This window comes from Anopheles moucheti, chromosome 3 (genome assembly GCF_943734755.1).
Source record: "Anopheles moucheti chromosome 3, idAnoMoucSN_F20_07, whole genome shotgun sequence".
Classification (NCBI taxonomy): domain Eukaryota; kingdom Metazoa; phylum Arthropoda; class Insecta; order Diptera; family Culicidae; genus Anopheles; species Anopheles moucheti.
In genome coordinates, this window is record NC_069141.1 from 48,452,294 (window position 1) to 48,469,916 (window position 17,623).

General features: G+C 40.6%; 1 protein-coding gene across 1 annotated transcript; it reads left to right on the plus strand.

Annotated features, from left to right (window-relative positions):
- Window positions 1-1,388: 1,388 nt before the first annotated feature.
- Window positions 1,389-17,249, plus strand: LOC128304571 (uncharacterized). The gene is made up of 7 exons (XM_053041770.1): window positions 1,389-1,593; window positions 1,700-1,837; window positions 5,192-5,332; window positions 8,606-8,756; window positions 12,695-12,994; window positions 13,353-13,766; window positions 16,125-17,249. The coding sequence occupies exons 1-7, from the start codon at window positions 1,389-1,391 to the stop codon at window positions 17,092-17,094; spliced, it is 2,319 nt and encodes a 772-aa protein (XP_052897730.1). The 3' UTR covers window positions 17,095-17,249.
- Window positions 17,250-17,623: the final 374 nt, after the last annotated feature.

Here is a 17,623-nt window from a genome sequence, read left to right on the forward strand (position 1 = left end):
GTTACATCATGTTTGAAGTACATCTCCCTAACACCGATACTGCCGTAGCAAAATTATGGGCCCCCTTGAAAAATTCCGCCCTGGGCCTCCAAGGGGATTGATCCTCCACTGCACATGACCCATCTCACCTGCAGTCGGTGCGTTGTTTCGGCACTGGTCAATACCTGGTATACGTGAAAGGAGGCAAAGGCACAGTTCATCGCCAACAGTTCATGCGTTCATACGTATGACTGAACATTCATGTTAGGAGATTGCGGGTGATAAATACTCGCTGCAGGATAGACAATATCGATTAAGTCCACCACCAACTACTGGTGCTTGAGTGTTTTGTTAAGTTAAGTTAAGATCGAAGAAGTATAACTGAGTGTTGCATGGCGAATCTCCAGGAAGCACAGCGAGCGAACCAATTCCATGGCAAAGTGTTACTTGGATGCTGTAGTTGTAAATTCCACCACGTGCAGCTTCTCGAAGTTGGCGCACGTATGATTGTAGCTCCATTTAGAAAAGTGCAGGTACAGTGGTAACTGTTGTTGGTGGTGATAGAGTCGGTTCCGTTATTGTATTCGAAGATGGTGATTTGGGGTGGCCCAGCGGCGGATCAAACGGTAGGCGGAGTAGGCCCCTTCTTACTGCGCTTTTCGACTTGTCTCATTTCAAGTCCCCTCAATGTTCCCCTTCCCTCCCTCCATCGTTTTTGAAATTAGAGGCCCCAACTATAATTCCGCCCTGGGCCTCCAAGGGGATTGATCCTCCACTGCAAATATAGATGATAGATTCAATGGATTAACGACTAAGAGACGTTAATTCTCAGTGAATTCAGAAAACTCACCTCAAAAATTTTAGTATTAAAGCTAACAGAGAGTTATTCATTTTTAAAATTGTTCAATTCTAAAAATATCTCAAATCAGTATCAAACCACAACAAGACTATCCTGGACATTGTGTTCCGACATATCTAGTAAAACGCTATGATTATTTTCCTGTTATGGCTCATAATAAATTCTCTTTCTACCTTCTATAGCTCTCGTATAGGTAGATCCTCTTACCTAAGTGATTTGTTCAAAAGAATCCTGAAACTCTCTTCATGCTTTCGTCACCCATTTTCGGCATATCCATTAGTACATTCATTATTCTACTTCATGTAGCACACTAGCAGCCGCAGGATGCTTAGTTTCCCTTTCAATAGCTAATAATCTGCACATACTTTCTCTCGTTCACAGCATTTAGTGATAAATCATCGCCCGTGGATTACGATTCACTCTCGCTCGGTGAATGTCAGTGCGCGCGCTAATGTACCGGCCGTCTCTCGTGCGTTTCCGGCGGTGGTGTTGATAAGGACACGAATTAGCGCGACAGAAACTCCGGCGCCACCTTGGCCTTGGCTATGCTATGCACGCTCGTGGCGGTTCGCAATGGCAGAGCCGTCGCAAAGCATCGCTCGGACCGCTCCGACGGGCCCATCCAGCATCCGGTGCGACATGGAACGTGCAGGTGGTACGGGGGAAAATGACTTCCCGCTGTCTGTGGCACGCTTGTCGCGCCCTCGTGCTCGGTATGGTGCTTATGTTCGTTGGCGGTGGAATGGCCACCGTAGGTAAGTAGCCCGCCTGCCAGTGTGCACAGTTTTTGCTATGGGTACCATCCTGATGCCTTTATCCTATCTTTGGTTTCCCATTCGTTTTTGCTATTCGATCCGACAGGATACTACGCAAACAACTTTCCCTCGCTGTCGGAAATGCGGAGCAATCGCACGTCGACAATAAGCGTTAAAAACGAGCATCGAGGATTACACCTGAACAATCTATCCTACGTCGGACCCATCATTATGGGCGTTGGAGGTAAGTAATGCTGGAATGATCTCTATTATCTAACACAAAAGTGCATAATGGAACGTCAGTGTTCGGACATTAAGAAACAGATTCGATTGAGAATATTATATTAGACAATGGAATGAGAACAGCAAATCTGAGGTTAGATACTGCGTTTTCCAATTTTTTGTTGTGAAACATAGAATACATGAAAGGTTGCTATACGAAAAATATGTGAATTTATTGCATGTGCTTGTTTTAATGCACAGAAACTTCGTTCTACAATGTATGTTCTACGTGCAAATCTTGTTTCATCAACAACATTCATTTCACATTTAAATTCCACTCGGCAGTAATTCCGTTGCGCATGAACACGTTTAAAGTAAACCTCTTTGCCGTTCGTCTGCACCGTAACACATCTTTTCGATGATTAATGCCATTGGGTGTACGGAATGAAGAAAGAACGGTTCACAATCGCATGTTTTCCATCTTAATAATTTCTCAATGCAAAACGGTACGGCAGCGAGCGCGAGACGGTAAGAAATATTCATGTTTAATGAAGTGATGACTGCACGAACAGACTGTGTGTCGTTGGGTCCGGTTCAGTTCATGCCATCAGCACCGCCACGGAAGGCAACGCGTTGATGAGGTTTACATGGAGAAGGATCACACACTTTGTATCCTTTTGGCGAACCAACGCGAATGGTGTGAAACTTCTCTTGATGGGTTTATCAAAGGAAAACATACATTTTCGCTGTAGATGATGATTCAGTTTGGACAGCCGAATATATAGCCAGTCATTCGTTTGTTGCTCTTCCGTTCCTTCCGCAAACATACATTATGCTACCGTACGCAGTGCGGTAAAGGAGCACAGTTTGTATGATGAATTTTATGGTTATGCAAGCTTTATTGGATGAAAATACGTTTCAAGTTACCAGTAAACAATGTTGTTAAATTTATAATATATTCAACATGTTGTATGTTTCTGTAGTAAAGTCTTATAGGTTCATTCATCATTGTTAAGAACTGAGGTAGGATCGATCTGAAGTAACCAATTAAAGTTTGTAAACAACACTCACGAGCGAGCCCGAATGTGAATATAGTTAAGAATAGCGATTTAGATAAAAAGAAAAAATATAAGTTAGTATTGATTAAGAACCTAACCGAAACGAGTGCCAATTTAAACCTTAGCCTACAATTTTCTTTAACAATCATCACTATATGTTCGAAGCTCGAGATGCTTTTTTTATTTTATTTGCCTAATAGAGACTTCAATAAAGAATTAGAAACATCTACAATTAAAAAGGTAACTCGACTCTGCAGACCAGATCGTATTGCATACAAACTTTGGGCGACGATGAATGAAAAACTGTGCAACTAGTTGCGTGAAAATCGAAATGATATATGCAAATATATGCACATCATTTAACAAATCGTCTATTGTGTGAAAGCAATTCGTAATCATCACCAATTAAAGGCCATATTTGCACATGTGCCCACAATCCAGTAGGTGCTGTTTCGGTATTCCCTTTGCTTCTCCTCTAATTCCATTGAAACATCGTTAAAAGCTTTATCAGATAAATGTTCCGTCTGATCCACTTCAGTTTGGCTGCAAGCATATTTTGTGCTCACCGACAATAAAAGCTTCCCCTTCCTTTGCTGGTGTTATTTCGAGTTTTGGCCTCAAACAAGATAACGATACTAAGCAAATCCAACCAGAATGCCAGCAGGCATTCTCACACCATTTAGGAAGAGATGAAAATTCCATTTCACGATCCTTTTTACCACGGGATACTAGAATGGAAAGAGGAGTATAACAAAAAAATGTGAAGGCGGATTTTTCATTTGCCGGAAAAACATGAAACGCATGGTATTGAATGGGAAATAATACATTTGAATTGAACGTATCCGTCTTTTGCACGACGCGGTGCTCATCTTCCGTACTGATGCGAGGAGAGAGGGATTGAAGCAGATATGTGATAACGTACACGGTTTATCATATATTGAATTTTTTTTAGCCGAAGCTTCATTCACGGCCAAACCTAGCACGACAAGCGTATGCAAATTGGTTCCACTTGTCATCTGTATCTGTCAATCTACGAGGGTAAACTTCCATGGGAATGCAAACCATGAACGATCGACGGTTGTATTCTGGAGAGCTGATAAATTCATCGAGAAGTGAAAAATTATGCTCTATTGTTCAACTTTGCATTTATGTCTAACCCGTGTGGGATTTGTTATTATCAAGATTATTTGCGAATTTGTGACCAAGAACACAGCAAGTGTTTTTTGAGAGGTTGTTTACGTTTTATTTAATGGTTGAAGTTTTAATAACATTAACGAACATGAGATAAATAATTTATTTTTATGTAATAATTGTTGATAAAAACAAATGATTGAATGGTACAATCAAAATTGATCTCTATTTCAATTATCGGTTTGGCATGGAAACGATAAAGGGAGATTTCTTGCGTGTGTATATAATGCCTGAAATGTTAAATTAAATGGAACCAGCTTTGCTTTAAAAGGCTCAAATATTCATCCCTTGAATAAAAACAATCCAAATGAGATCAAATTAAACAATACATCGTATAATTAAACTGCTAATATTCATACCCTTCCGTAACACAGAATGAAACCTGGCACAAACGTAGATAAGAGATACATACCAAGCGATGTGTGATTGAAACTTTTAACCTTTAATTCCATAAGCTGTTCTTTGTTCAGTGGAAACACCATGTCAGTCAGGGGCTCACTGACGCGCAAACCCAATGCTTATCTAAATGATGCGTGCATCTAGCCCGCGAGTAGCAGCGTAAACCATGTTTCATGTTCACGCTGTATACACTTGCACGTCTGGTAACGTTTACTAATTGCGCGTTCTTTTTACATCTCGGTGATTTTGTTGTCATTTCGCGAGTAACATTTTACCATCCTCTCGACCCCGCACAACACGCTCTGATGGGTTTAAATGGTTGTACTTCGTTCGCTGCAATATGAACCCTTTCCTGTTTCGCTCTTCCAAACCAAACTTTCTCCGATGTCTGTTCTAGAGCGAACAAGATATGACCATGACCTCAAACAAAATCCCACAAAAACAAATCCCAACCTTAAAAGAAACCAGATAACACGAGGAACAGAAAACACGGGAAATAAAATTCCGACTGACAAATGGAAAAGATGTGTCAGACATTTGAACGCAATTGAATTGTTAATGCGCAAATTGCAGCGAGGGTCGGGTATAGTACAAGTCGTTCGTGTTTTAACTTGCAACGACAAGTGAAAGCTAGAAAGTTCATTTAAAATTAGAAGAACAGCCGTACATTTAGCACAAAAATATTGCCTTTTAATTTCGTTTTGTCTTTTGCTGTGTTACTTCTGCAGGTTTCATCGTGGTGGCCTCGTGTGTGATGACGTTCGAGGCACGAGACTCAGCAGCAAAGGTAGTCCCGGCACGGTTCAAGATGAATGCCCAAGGGTCCGCCCGGAATCCTAGTCGCAACAATAATTCTCGACGTTCCACAGGTGAGCCACAATGTAGCAGCTGTACCGATTGTTTAATTTGTTGCTGTCGAAAAATCGCGAAATGTATCATTTTAAGTAGGGTGAGATTATGACGAGGGCACAATATCCTCGTCATCTTGAGCAGGGTTAAAGAGAAACAAATCAAACGTCATTGAAGAGGTATCTCTTTATGTGAGCAGGTGTCTTTCTGTGGTGGAGCGAATTTCATATGTTAGCCATTTTCAGATGGTATTTTAAATCATTTTCCTTATCACCAACAGCTTTTACCATAACATTTAGTTCCAAAATATCCTCCATTGCTTAATCTCTTCCTTTGTATCTCTCATTTCTTTCGCACTGCTACGCTGTTAATGTATATCTCCGTAGTGATAGGGTCATTATTACGAAAAATTTTGATGAGTCGCAAATTCTTCATCAAAAATCATCTTGACGTTACCGTCAAACAAAGTGTATAAAGTACTTGATTTAGTCTTAAATTTAGTCTAGTAGGCTCCAGTCTAGTAGGCTCCAGTCCAGTCTTATCCCAGACCAAATAAGACCAGAATATAGTTAAAAAATAAAGATTGCAGCTCTCAAACATTGCATCGCAAAACATGGGACAAGTTCAAAAATCGTTCATGCGAATCGTTAATGCATGTTTTCTGTGTCATTCAGGAACTCTACTTCACACGCAGTAAGGTGTGAACTCTTGTGTCTAGCATTCTTGGAAAAAACGCCGTGCCATAGCACAATCTATGACTCTTGCCTCGATTCACCAGTCATCCTCGCCTTGATCTATCTCTATAAGCCACGCGATTTCCTACGACTTCTCGAGCGCTTCCTACTATACCTAGGTGGCCAACTCCCATCGGGCTAAACACGGTTGTGAAAGGGTCAAGAAGTTTTAATAATTTCTCCTAGTTGTTTGACTTCCACAACTTCACTTTCTCTCTTCGGTCTCGCCTCACCTGAATTCCTTTTTAAACTCGTATACTTTGGAACCCTTGCTTTTTGCATATTATCCCTTTCCTTCCTTACTTTTTTAAAACTATACACTCATAAGTTTTTAAGTTAGTCCACATTGAAGCTCAGGGATTCAACATTATTTTTTTTTGGAAGCAGTAATACTTAACATATTAGTCAAACGAGCTGCTTACCAAAAAAGACGCCCAGTACTTGAAGAAATTCCTAAAAATCCAGAATATTCTAATCAAATTGATCAACGAAATTTATTACTAGAAAACATGGTTTGATGTATGTTGTAGACACCAGTCTAGCATACATGTTTGTACATAAGCAAGTTCCTTCAGATATCTTTGTCTGATTTCCAAATACCAATTTCTAGGGTATAGAGAGAATTAGACATGGTTAATAGGACTCAATGTAGGAGTTTACTTGTTAAATACCAAGTGTTAACAATACTGTTTCAAGATCATACTATTGTTACTAGTTAAAATCATTAAGCTGAACGTAGTGTTTGTATTTCGAATGCTAATATTTTTTTGTTCCTTTTATCTACTTTCTCTTTTTTCCTTTCTCTTTGTTTCTTCATTTTTTTCCTTTCCTTCCTACTCTGTTCTATTTTTTCATTTCACGGGATTTCTTACGTCATTGTTATCAGTTTACTTTAAGTTCGTTTAGTTATAAGTTAGTCAATAAATGGTGAAACCCTTGAGGCACACAATAAATCACTTATGAAATGAAAGGAAATTATCTTCTGAGCTTCACTACTGGCTGTTAGTTTATGTTGCCAAGGACATGAATGTTCATGACACGGATAAACATTCTCAAAAAACTAGCACTCGTATCATCCATATTTGGAATTTCCAACTGTTCTACGAGCAATTGCGTAACATGTTTACTAAACTTGTATATATATTTACTTTTTTGTCGTTAGACCGGCCTGGCCGTATTGACACTATACATGCATATAAAAATATCAAATATGCATTTCATTCCAAATACAAATTAAAACATGTTGCTTTCGAGCATTCCATTGAATAAAAAATATGACTCACATTCTGCAAGGGGCAAAACATGCATACCTCATACTGTAGATGGACCTTTTATTTCCAAGAAAGCGTTGTTGCTCTTTTGTCAAACGGTGGCTGGATCAGATTTCAGTTTTTTTTCTCCCTGCTCGAATTTCCATCATCTTCATTCCAAAATTACTTCTGGCGAGAAAACATAAACCTTTCTGAGAATCCTTTGTATAACCTAATTCATAACTAACACAATTACCACATAGAGTGATATAAACTTAATAAAAATGCTTACTTCTTCAAAATACCTAAATAAGATACAAATGATTCCAACAATAGTAGTAGTATTACTAGTAGTAGTAGTAGTAGTAGTAGTAGTAGTAGTAGTATTTTTTTAAACATTATAGTTTCCACACTGATATAGTTTTTGTAGTTTTTAATTGACAGTGATTGATTTAAATTGTCTGTTACACTGTAATCTATATAATCGTCACAGATCATCCTTACATATAATAAGTTTTTCATTAGATAACTATCCGCGAATTTACTCTAACTTGCAGTCTGTGGCCTTCTCCCTGCGTAGGTAATCTTAATGCCAATGCCAAGAAAAATGTCATCTCCATTTCAATACTCCCGCTCCATCGTGTCATCTTTTCTCAATTAAAGTTTTCTTGTTTGTGCCGTAGTTAATGCCACAGCAGCCAAAACTTCTTCCCACACCAACCGAAACGAGATAAAACGCCCTCATTAAGTTGGCGTGTTCGCACTATCTCGCGCAAGTAAGCAATACAGCAAAATACGGTCGGTTGCATCGTTGGATTACGACTATAGTGCGTCCTCAAAACTTCCATGAGGTTCTCGTGCTCAGCACGATGCCACCGACGGTGGTACGTGAGCAGCAGCACGTTTAACGAGAAAGTTGGGCAATACAAGTTTTTTCAAGTGCAGCACACAGCACGACTTTTAGACATCACCAACGATTCGCATTTGAGGTTTTAGCTTTAACTTGTTTGCTAACTTAGACATTCCTTTGCGCAATGAGGAAGCAACTGGTCTGCACAAAATAGTTTCTCGAAATTATCTGAATTTCTTCTCTGGAAATGATGTACGTTTCTCGAGCAATCGAGTCGAGTTAAACATTGCATTTCTAACAAAGTGCATTGTGTTCAACGTCAATGTGTTAAGATAGTTTCATAACTCAGTCCATACATTCACAAGAAATATCATCCCGAGCAAGTTCTTCGAAAAGGTATACCAATCAGAGCTTTTAACCACCTTTGTGCATGTTTCGCTTCTTTATTTCTCGTTTCAGGTGTTTCGAATGGTCCGACAGCAATCATGGGATCGCAGACTGCCCGTTGGGAGCAGCACTTGGGCGTCTTTCGAACATCGCCCGCCACAGAACAGGTCCCTGACCGTAAAGCACTTACGGCAGCACTCGTGCACTTCTCCAAAGCCTTAGGGTAGGTAGACTGGACTGTTCACTGTTCCTACTGATAAGGGCCCTTACGCCATGATGAACACTCATACTATGTGCTACACTTTGTGGACTTTGTAGTATATCGTAAATACTACCCTCCGCATGTTAATTATAATATCAACTTACTAGAACAAATTTATGCAGTTAATTGCAGTAATTTTCCGTAAATTTCACAACTTATTTCAACTCTAACACTTATTTTTACAACTTAACACACAACTTAACAACTCATTTTTCAACTCTAACAAGCATTATTTTTAAAAGATTACATTCGTATTCTTATACATACTGCACCAGCCTCTGCTTTGATATGGAGATTTGCATAGTGGTACTTGTCGGTGTTCCTCTTCAAATAGTCAATCCACGTCCGTGACATACATTTATGCGAATGGGATGCTCATAATATCCATTTAACTCGATCATGCTACGTCACGGACAGCACTGTGGATGATTTGTCATTCACGATGCAAATTGGATGAATAACTGCATCTTCCGAAGCGCACTAGATAAGGTCACACAATGATAAGACGATTGTTTGGATGAGACTTTGTTAACATTAGAAGGTACCATATAAAGACGTTAAAGTGAAAGCACAAAGACATATTAGTTTTTCTTTCTGTTTTGACTATTCTCTTAGAATTTGTTCAAAGTGTTACAGGACAATTAAAACTACTAGTTGATATATCACATTTCCTACGCATTATATGAACCTGTTAGTAGGAGATGTAAGATTGTTTTCTTCGATAAAGAGAATAGTCGATGCATCAAACAAGCTGCTTCACGCACAACCGTGACATCAAACAGGTTTCTGCTTATGAATTTACCTGTTCTGAAGCTATACTCCTCCAATATAATCATACAAGAAAAGTTCTTAGATATGAAACCGGCACTCAACCGTCTGCTTGTATATCGCTTACGACGGTTCTGTGGCCCAACGAATTACCTTCGATGGAGATGAATTCACCAAAAAATCGAACGCAAGATAAACTTCGTTCAGTACCGCACGAAAGATGGGGCTATTTTTGGACGCAAATCGATACTACACTTTCATCCGGCGTATAAAGAGATTGATGCAAGTGTCTTGCTCCCATACGAACGCACCGGTAATGGAATAGCCGAACGAACAATTCGTGTTTACCATACGCTGGTATGCTTGTGCCGTGCTTTCCCAGCGCATCAATAAGCTTCCAAAACAGGCAAAAGGAAACAAATACACATCGAGAAAAACCTACTCGGTTATCATTTTTTATATGATGTAGATGAACCGTTTGTAGTTATATTACTTTGAAAGATATTGCATGTTGGCATAATTTATATTCATCTAAATTGTAAAAGTTTCTAATCAGCAATACATGATGGAGAAATAAGAAAATACTTTCCCATCAAATAAAGCTCAATGTTTGAAAATGTTACTGCAAAGCACGAATAGCATCATAATCAACATCATTACCTTATCTACTGCATTATCATCACAAACGTTACCGAAACACGATGTTGGATGTCCTAGTTTCTAGGTTCCACCGAGACATTTTACACGGATACTTACGGTGTAGCGTGCAGCGCATGAAAATGATTTGTTATATGTTGGTTGACCATACCAATCCTTATCCATATTCTGTTCGTAGCCTTTGTGTGGATAGCCATCATCAGAAACGGGCGTCTATCGTCCATCGCAGTCTAGTTTTGTACAAATGACAAGAAATCACAACATTTCGCGTTAGGTTCAACTACGCTTACCGATTCCTTTTCTCACTTGATGGTGTAACTAAGTGAAGAATCGGTGTTCCATTTTCCTTTCCATCGCATCCAATCGCTACATCGATGAGTTAAACCCAGTCTGACCACCAGTCAAGAGTATGTTTCAACCGATGCTCCACATAATGTGGCGCTTGCTGGCATGTAATTTGTGTTATGGTGCATGGACAACACCATCGGAGGCAGTGTGGTGTGCCATGTTTGGTGAAGTAATTGCACTATGTTTCTTAACGTTTTGGCTGGCCTGTTTCCACTTGGCCAGCGATAACTTCCTTGACTTCCATATCCGTCCGACAATGGGACGCTGGCGACAATGAAATCAGGTTACGGCGCTACTTTTCCTTTGTGGCCCGCTCGGTCGAAAGGATGGGTCTGTGTGCTTGCGAAGAAAACTTTGTTTCTTGCTTGAAATGCGAGAGGATTACTGGAAAGCCAATCAAAAGGATGTTGGTGAAGCTGTTTAGTAACGTGCGATAATGTTTTGTCGTTTTATGTGTTGACATAATGTTTCTTTTATTTGATAGGGCTTTATCGAAAGGTTTAGGGCAGATTTATTGTTGTTTTTTATACTTTTTATAGTTGCGTAATACATTTGATTATTTATTTTATTATTAGAACGACTAGTATGGTAACTATTTTTTCTCTTAAAAAGGAACAGTTAATTGTTAATATTGTAACTGATTTTAAATTAATGACACAATATTTGTCGATCTTACTTTACTCGAACTGCCAAATAGAAATTGGTATAAATGTTATCCAAAAATGAACAAATTCTTTTATGATTACAGTAAACGAGGTACAATTCGCAATGCAAAAGTTTCTTTTTAACACAATTCATAGTGTGCAAGAAGCGACGATATAATTACAATGTTGCAAGAAATTAAACCATGCCATCCTGCATGTTGATTGTTCTCGAAATCAAGTGCCTTCTGGGGACAGTTGCTTCCGCTTCTTGGTGTTAATTAAATTTCTTCGACTTACATATGGTAGACCATAGCGTATACGGCACGATGGAACGATGGTGAAAGGATGCTTAGTCTTGGATGCCTTACATTCATGACCATATCAGCAAATAATTGCCATGGCTTGGGCACCGTATGATTTCATTAGTTCTTACGACCATCCGAGATTCTGAGGGAATGTTAATTTCTGTATTTTTTATCAACATCCTCCCATTCTCATCTTCCAAGATCTTCACCACAATTAACCCAAAAACACACTCCCAGATGCATTGTTTTTCTGTCGACATCAATTGCAGTGTACATAAAACGCCAGCAGCATGTAGATCAACTGCACCGATGACGTTAAAATGGAACATTTGTTTGAGAAGCATGCATGTTGAATGAATGTAGCAAATTGCAGGATGTATTTTTGATTGCATCGAGGAAACTCTGAAAATGTGCTGTGGTCAAGAATTGCTAGTTAATGTAACCATCTAAATTAAATTGGTTCTCGTAGTAGGTTATACTTTAACTTTAAAGGATAATATTTTTCAAAAAATATACGTTTTTATCAGAAAAGTTCGTAAATAATATTGAATTATCTATTGTTTTATGTTTTGATTACATAGTGGTGGGATCCATAAATAAAAAGTAAAGTACAATCATAGGTAAAAACATTTGATTTATTTATGATAACATAAAATAAAATAATTCGAAGCAAAACCTAAAGCTGGCTGTTCCTAAAAAGTAAAATAGTTCTGTTCAAATAGAAAACGGCTCCTTACGTCCTGTTGTTGACTTATAAAGGTAAATGATGTCAGCTAATCATAGTGATAATAATAATGCAGGATGCAATAACAAAATAAGCGTACTTTAGCCACACGATACTATTTTAACACCCGCTCCTATTACCGACACGACAGCCAGCGCTCGAAGAAAAATTGTAACCATTTATCATAAAACACTCGAGCCGGTCCCATCGACGCCATCACCAACGGTGGCATTAGACAGATAAGGACGAACCGCAAGACACGGCGCAAATAAACCCGTGAAAGGATATACTATCCGTTGAGCCGTTATGATGAATCGTTTTACTCGTTACGAACCGACACCGACCGACAGAAAGCGACCTGTGCTACGACGTGTTTCTTATGGTTCCGCACTTTGTTTCATCCACAATTCTTTTCTTCTCTTTCACTCGACACACACTTTTGTCCCATTGCAGGACACCGAAAACGTCACCCCGTCGGCGGCCGAGCGAGAGCCAAAGTCGGCGGGTATCGCGAAGCGGATCGGTGCCCAATTTGTACGCCGAAAAGCTGAGCGTTCCCTTGCTTGCCTCCGGTTCACCCGCCAACATCCGGTCCGAAGCGAGTGGCCATCATCGACACCATCGGGGTTCGCGGGTTAGCAGTATGGTTCAACGTTCAACGCGAGACCCAGCTGGCACTGGGTTGCTGCATCCGGGGATGCTTCAATTTCACCGACACGCCCTTTCGGTAGATGATCCAGAACCGCTGGCAAGGTAAGCCAATGAAATGATACATTCTGCTTAAACTATTTGAATGGTTGAATGGAAGATGTCATTGAGTATTTTTAGTAAACTTTACCTTTACCAAAGTATAATGTACAATAGTAATGCTGTTACTACATATTTTGTTTTTATAAATAGAAAAGCAAGGCGAAATGTTTCGTCGATTCAAATTTTAATCCGTTGAACTTCAAAAAGAACTAATTGTAGTTTGCAAAATTCAATCAGACTCTACAATTACTCACGGCGTCTTATAAGCAAGCAAAATTGCTGACTGTTCACTAAAAATGCAATCAACTTACCATCTCAATCATTCCTATTTTGTATCCTCTTTTCGGTCACCCACAACTAGGACACTGAATCAAGCTAGCTCGAACGGTTCAGTGCAATATGGGTACGGAGGTGAGATCGTACCCGTGCACAAGTTACGCGATCGCAACAAACGTTCGGACACCGCCCGACGGCACGTCCTGTCGCGCCAGACCAAAATCGAAAAGGACGAATCGCTTGGCAGCCCCAAACATGGCCACATCAGCCGACGTGCCTCCACCGTGTCCAACACGTCCGTCTCCTCGAAACTGAACCGTGGCAGCCGACGTGCCTCCACCATCTCCAAAACACCAAGCGTCGATTCGCGTGGAGCAGCATCCACAATCGAAATCAACAGCCCCGACCGGTCGCTGTTGCTTGGTCTGACGCCTCCTAGGAAGGGCACGGTGGGTGCGTTTGGACCCATTTCGACACCGTCGGTCGAGAGGGAGTGCCGGTAGGTGGTGCTATTATTTATTTGGCTGCAGCACGTGTCTGCCGTGCTGTAGTCCCATTTTGTCGTATATTGCTTTTTTGTGGAAGTTTAAGTTTATTTTTACTGCCCATCCGCACACCAATTGGACATGGGTTCAATACTTTTGATGATTTCTGATTATCTTAAAAAAAATTACCTTTGCATTTATGTACCAACTATCCAACGATTTTTACAATTTTTGCTATTATATTATTATTTGCTGTTATTATTATTACATATTAAATTGTAATAAAAACTATTCACCAATAATCGCCATATACGGAAACTGTCAATTTTCTTTTCAATGCTTAAAATTGGCTACTAAAGCTTGGATAGGTTTAAGGAAGTGCTGCCCAACAGTAAAACACCATGTAATATTTGATTTCGTCGCTTGAAGGTGGTTCCTCGGTTTCTCAAGGTTCTTCACCGTCCGCGTTATTCCATTTATATTTAATTATATTTGGTGGCACTAGTTGGGTTTTATGTATTACAAGCTGCTACAATCTAACAAAATCGCAGCTGGAGTTCCCAATCGCGTACTCCTCGCTTGATATTCTTTAAAATGCAACGCCATATTCATCGCGGCGTACTTGAGCACTTAATTTTTGGTGTAGTTTGTTGCCTCCATCCTTTGGAATCTCAACGGGGATGAGCACTACGTGTTCCAGCAGCACGGTGTACCACAACTTATGGCAATTTATGGACTTATGGACGACTTAACCTACTGTTTGAAGTGAAATTTGTGGATTCAAAGTTACCCGGATTTAAATCCTATGGACTTTTTGTTTGATTATGTATGATGTTGATGCAAAACTAATACAAGGACATCAATTTGGACCAGTTCAAGACGAAATTTCTCACATTTCGGACAAAATTCCCATGCAAACAGTCATGCATAACGCTTGCTTCTGGCTCGAGCAATGCGTGAAACTTTTGAGGTAATAAAAAGTACTGGATTCTATATTCTATGTAAACACAGTTTCCAATAGCAAAAATCTGGAACAACAAATATTATATAGTTTATTTAATAGTATTTCGAAACTGTACTCGAATAGGAAAACTATTTTCGTAACATACTTATGCGGGAACTTAACTGCTAATTACTAATGTAATTCCCAAGATCCTAATGAATGATCTAGAAATTCTACACCAAAATCCTTTAAAAACAATATACTCCCAGAGAGCTTCTACTAAAGTTATTACAAAACAATTGTTATTGATGTACACTTATGCTTTTAACGAAGTTATTAAAGATATGGATATTGATAAACAAAACCATACCAGATTGACGATAACTATAATCAAAATATCGCAAAGAAGAAAGCGGTCATTTCCCTCACACCAATTATTTAAACTGGTACGAAAATAATAGAACATGAACCATCAAACATGCATGACGCTAATCATAGGTCATCGTTATCCACGGATCTAAAAGAACAACCACCCCGTCATCTGTTGAACAGTACCACAAACATTCAAATGTAAGCCTCCAACTTGCCCTTTCTCCTTTTCGAAACGAAGAGTGCTTTTTTCAATTCTTGCCCATCCACTTACCACACAACCCTACTGGGGCAGCAAAAGTTCAATGTCTTCGAAACTGTGGTTAGTATTTTTCCTTCGAGCCGTATCGATTTCAAACCTGACATTTGTGTTTCCTCCCATTCCGAACCTATTTTTCTTTTATTTTTGTTTTGGCACGCATCACTTTTCCTATCCTGCTCTGCCCACATAATTGCGTATTGTTAAGCATTCCAGCACTCAGCCAAAGACAAACAATGCCCGAAATCGAGTTTCGTAGTTGACTGACCCGGAATTTTCGTTTTCTCTGTGGTGTATTTTACTGTTCGTTTCGACCGTGGTTTCGTGGAGCTCTTTTTTGTTGGTCACGACTCGCCAACACTGTAGAGTGTGGTAGCAAAATCACTTTCAGATTTATATTGCTTCCTGGCAGCACACAAAAAAACCCGTGGCTACCATAGCAACGAAAGGATCGCAACGAAAGCGCCACCTCATAAAGCTCCACCAGAAATACAACGACGCAACAGGATTGACAGGAGCGAAGTTCATTTTTGTCGTGCTTTCGATTGCGCTGAACATTGTCGTGGCCCTTTTGGGTGACCGGTTTGTTTCACTTCACCCACGACACGACACGCTAAATTCCGTTCCGTCACGCAACGATGCTAATGACCGAATTATTATTACTCTTTGGTGCGTTCTTTGTTTTACTCTCGCACCGCTCTTAGCACTTCCTGCAGGTCCTTTATTTGAGTGAACTTTACATCGAAAAGTGAATAATCATCTTTCTTTCTTTTGTTTTCTGTCGGTTATTTTCCTCTACAGGAGCCAGCTGTCAATTTGCTCCGAACCGGCAGCGATCAGTCAGCGCAATCTTTCCTGTCAATCGAGCTTGGAACCGTGCGTACCAGAAGAAGGCAGCTCGCCCGAGTGTGAGCACGCGGGAGAGGAGGCCAATGATAATGCTGGCGGGGAGCAGCGGAACAAGAAAAAACAACCCCACTCCTCATCGTCTGTGGAGCCTCTTTCCGTAACAAATCCACCTCTGAGACCGGACACACTCGTACTCGCGTCGAAAGGGGCGGATGCAACCGGAGAACATCGGGACCGGCAGCAACCGAACCGACAGTTGCCGCTTTATCGCAGCAACTCGAGCAAAAGCTTCCGCAAACCGAAACCAAAGGTTGCAAGCAAAAAGCTTAGCAATGAGTACGATCAGATCTACGTAATTAGCGCCAGCGGTTCGGGTGGAGTGGCCACCACCGGTGCCTCGAACGGAAATGCGACCGGAAACAATCGTTATCCCAATTTCCAGACGCGCCCCGCCGAGGATGACCATTACGATTCGATTGAGGTCATACACGAACGGCGTAGCAAAAATTTCAGCAAATTCTCCAGCAGTTCAGGTGTGCAGGATGAAGGTGCTGGCGGAAAAAGCAACGGTACTGCATACCTGGATGCTTCCGGTTCGATAGAGGGCGAATACCGGAAAATGGGTTCGAACGTGATTAGCGTAGTGGCGGATATATCGCCGGCGCCCGTAAGCAATATTGCTGCAGTGGAAGCAGCGCTGCAGGAGTTCTCGGCTAAGGAAGCATCAGAAAGGAAGGGCAGCTGCAGTAGCAGTCCGACAGGCAAGAAGGATGAATGCATCGATGAAGCAAAAACCATTACAAACACCAACGCCATCGACCAGTCGATGGAAGAGGAGCAAAAGCAACGGAACAACCACTCAGTATTAGCCCAACCGTTGGAAGATGCTGCGCTGCAGGATGAGAGAAAAGACTCACAATAGAGCTAATGGCAATAGTCGTTGGTCGTTGCTTGCGGTTGACCGGTGGGTCGGATCGTAAACGAAGTCTGGCTCTTAACGGCTCCTTGCACCCATGGGGCACGGACCAAGATGGATGTCAAAGACGATGTGTGCGAATTCGCTCGATGAGTGTTGAAAAGTAGCTTGCGACACCAGTTAGCAGCCTTTCGCTATCTTATCCGTTTCGTTGGAGCCCAAGGTACCGAACGAGGTAGGTTATGTAGGTGAAAAAAGTAGAAATACTGTTCGCTTCTGTCGAATGCAGTTGCCACACCGGGGAGTAGTTGATGATGTCCTGTCGTGTGCCGCATAGAGTCAATTGCATCAAGGGGATTATGGGGAGAGAACATGGAAAAACGTTATCCTAGGAGGTAGATTGTTTGTGAGAAAAAGAACAGTAAGATCGCGAGATACATCGCCTAGAGTGTTTTTGGGACCTTTTTTTCTGGTACATGAAACCAGATAAAGCTGACAGAACCGTTGGAGCATTTTTCGATTACACGATGTGCTT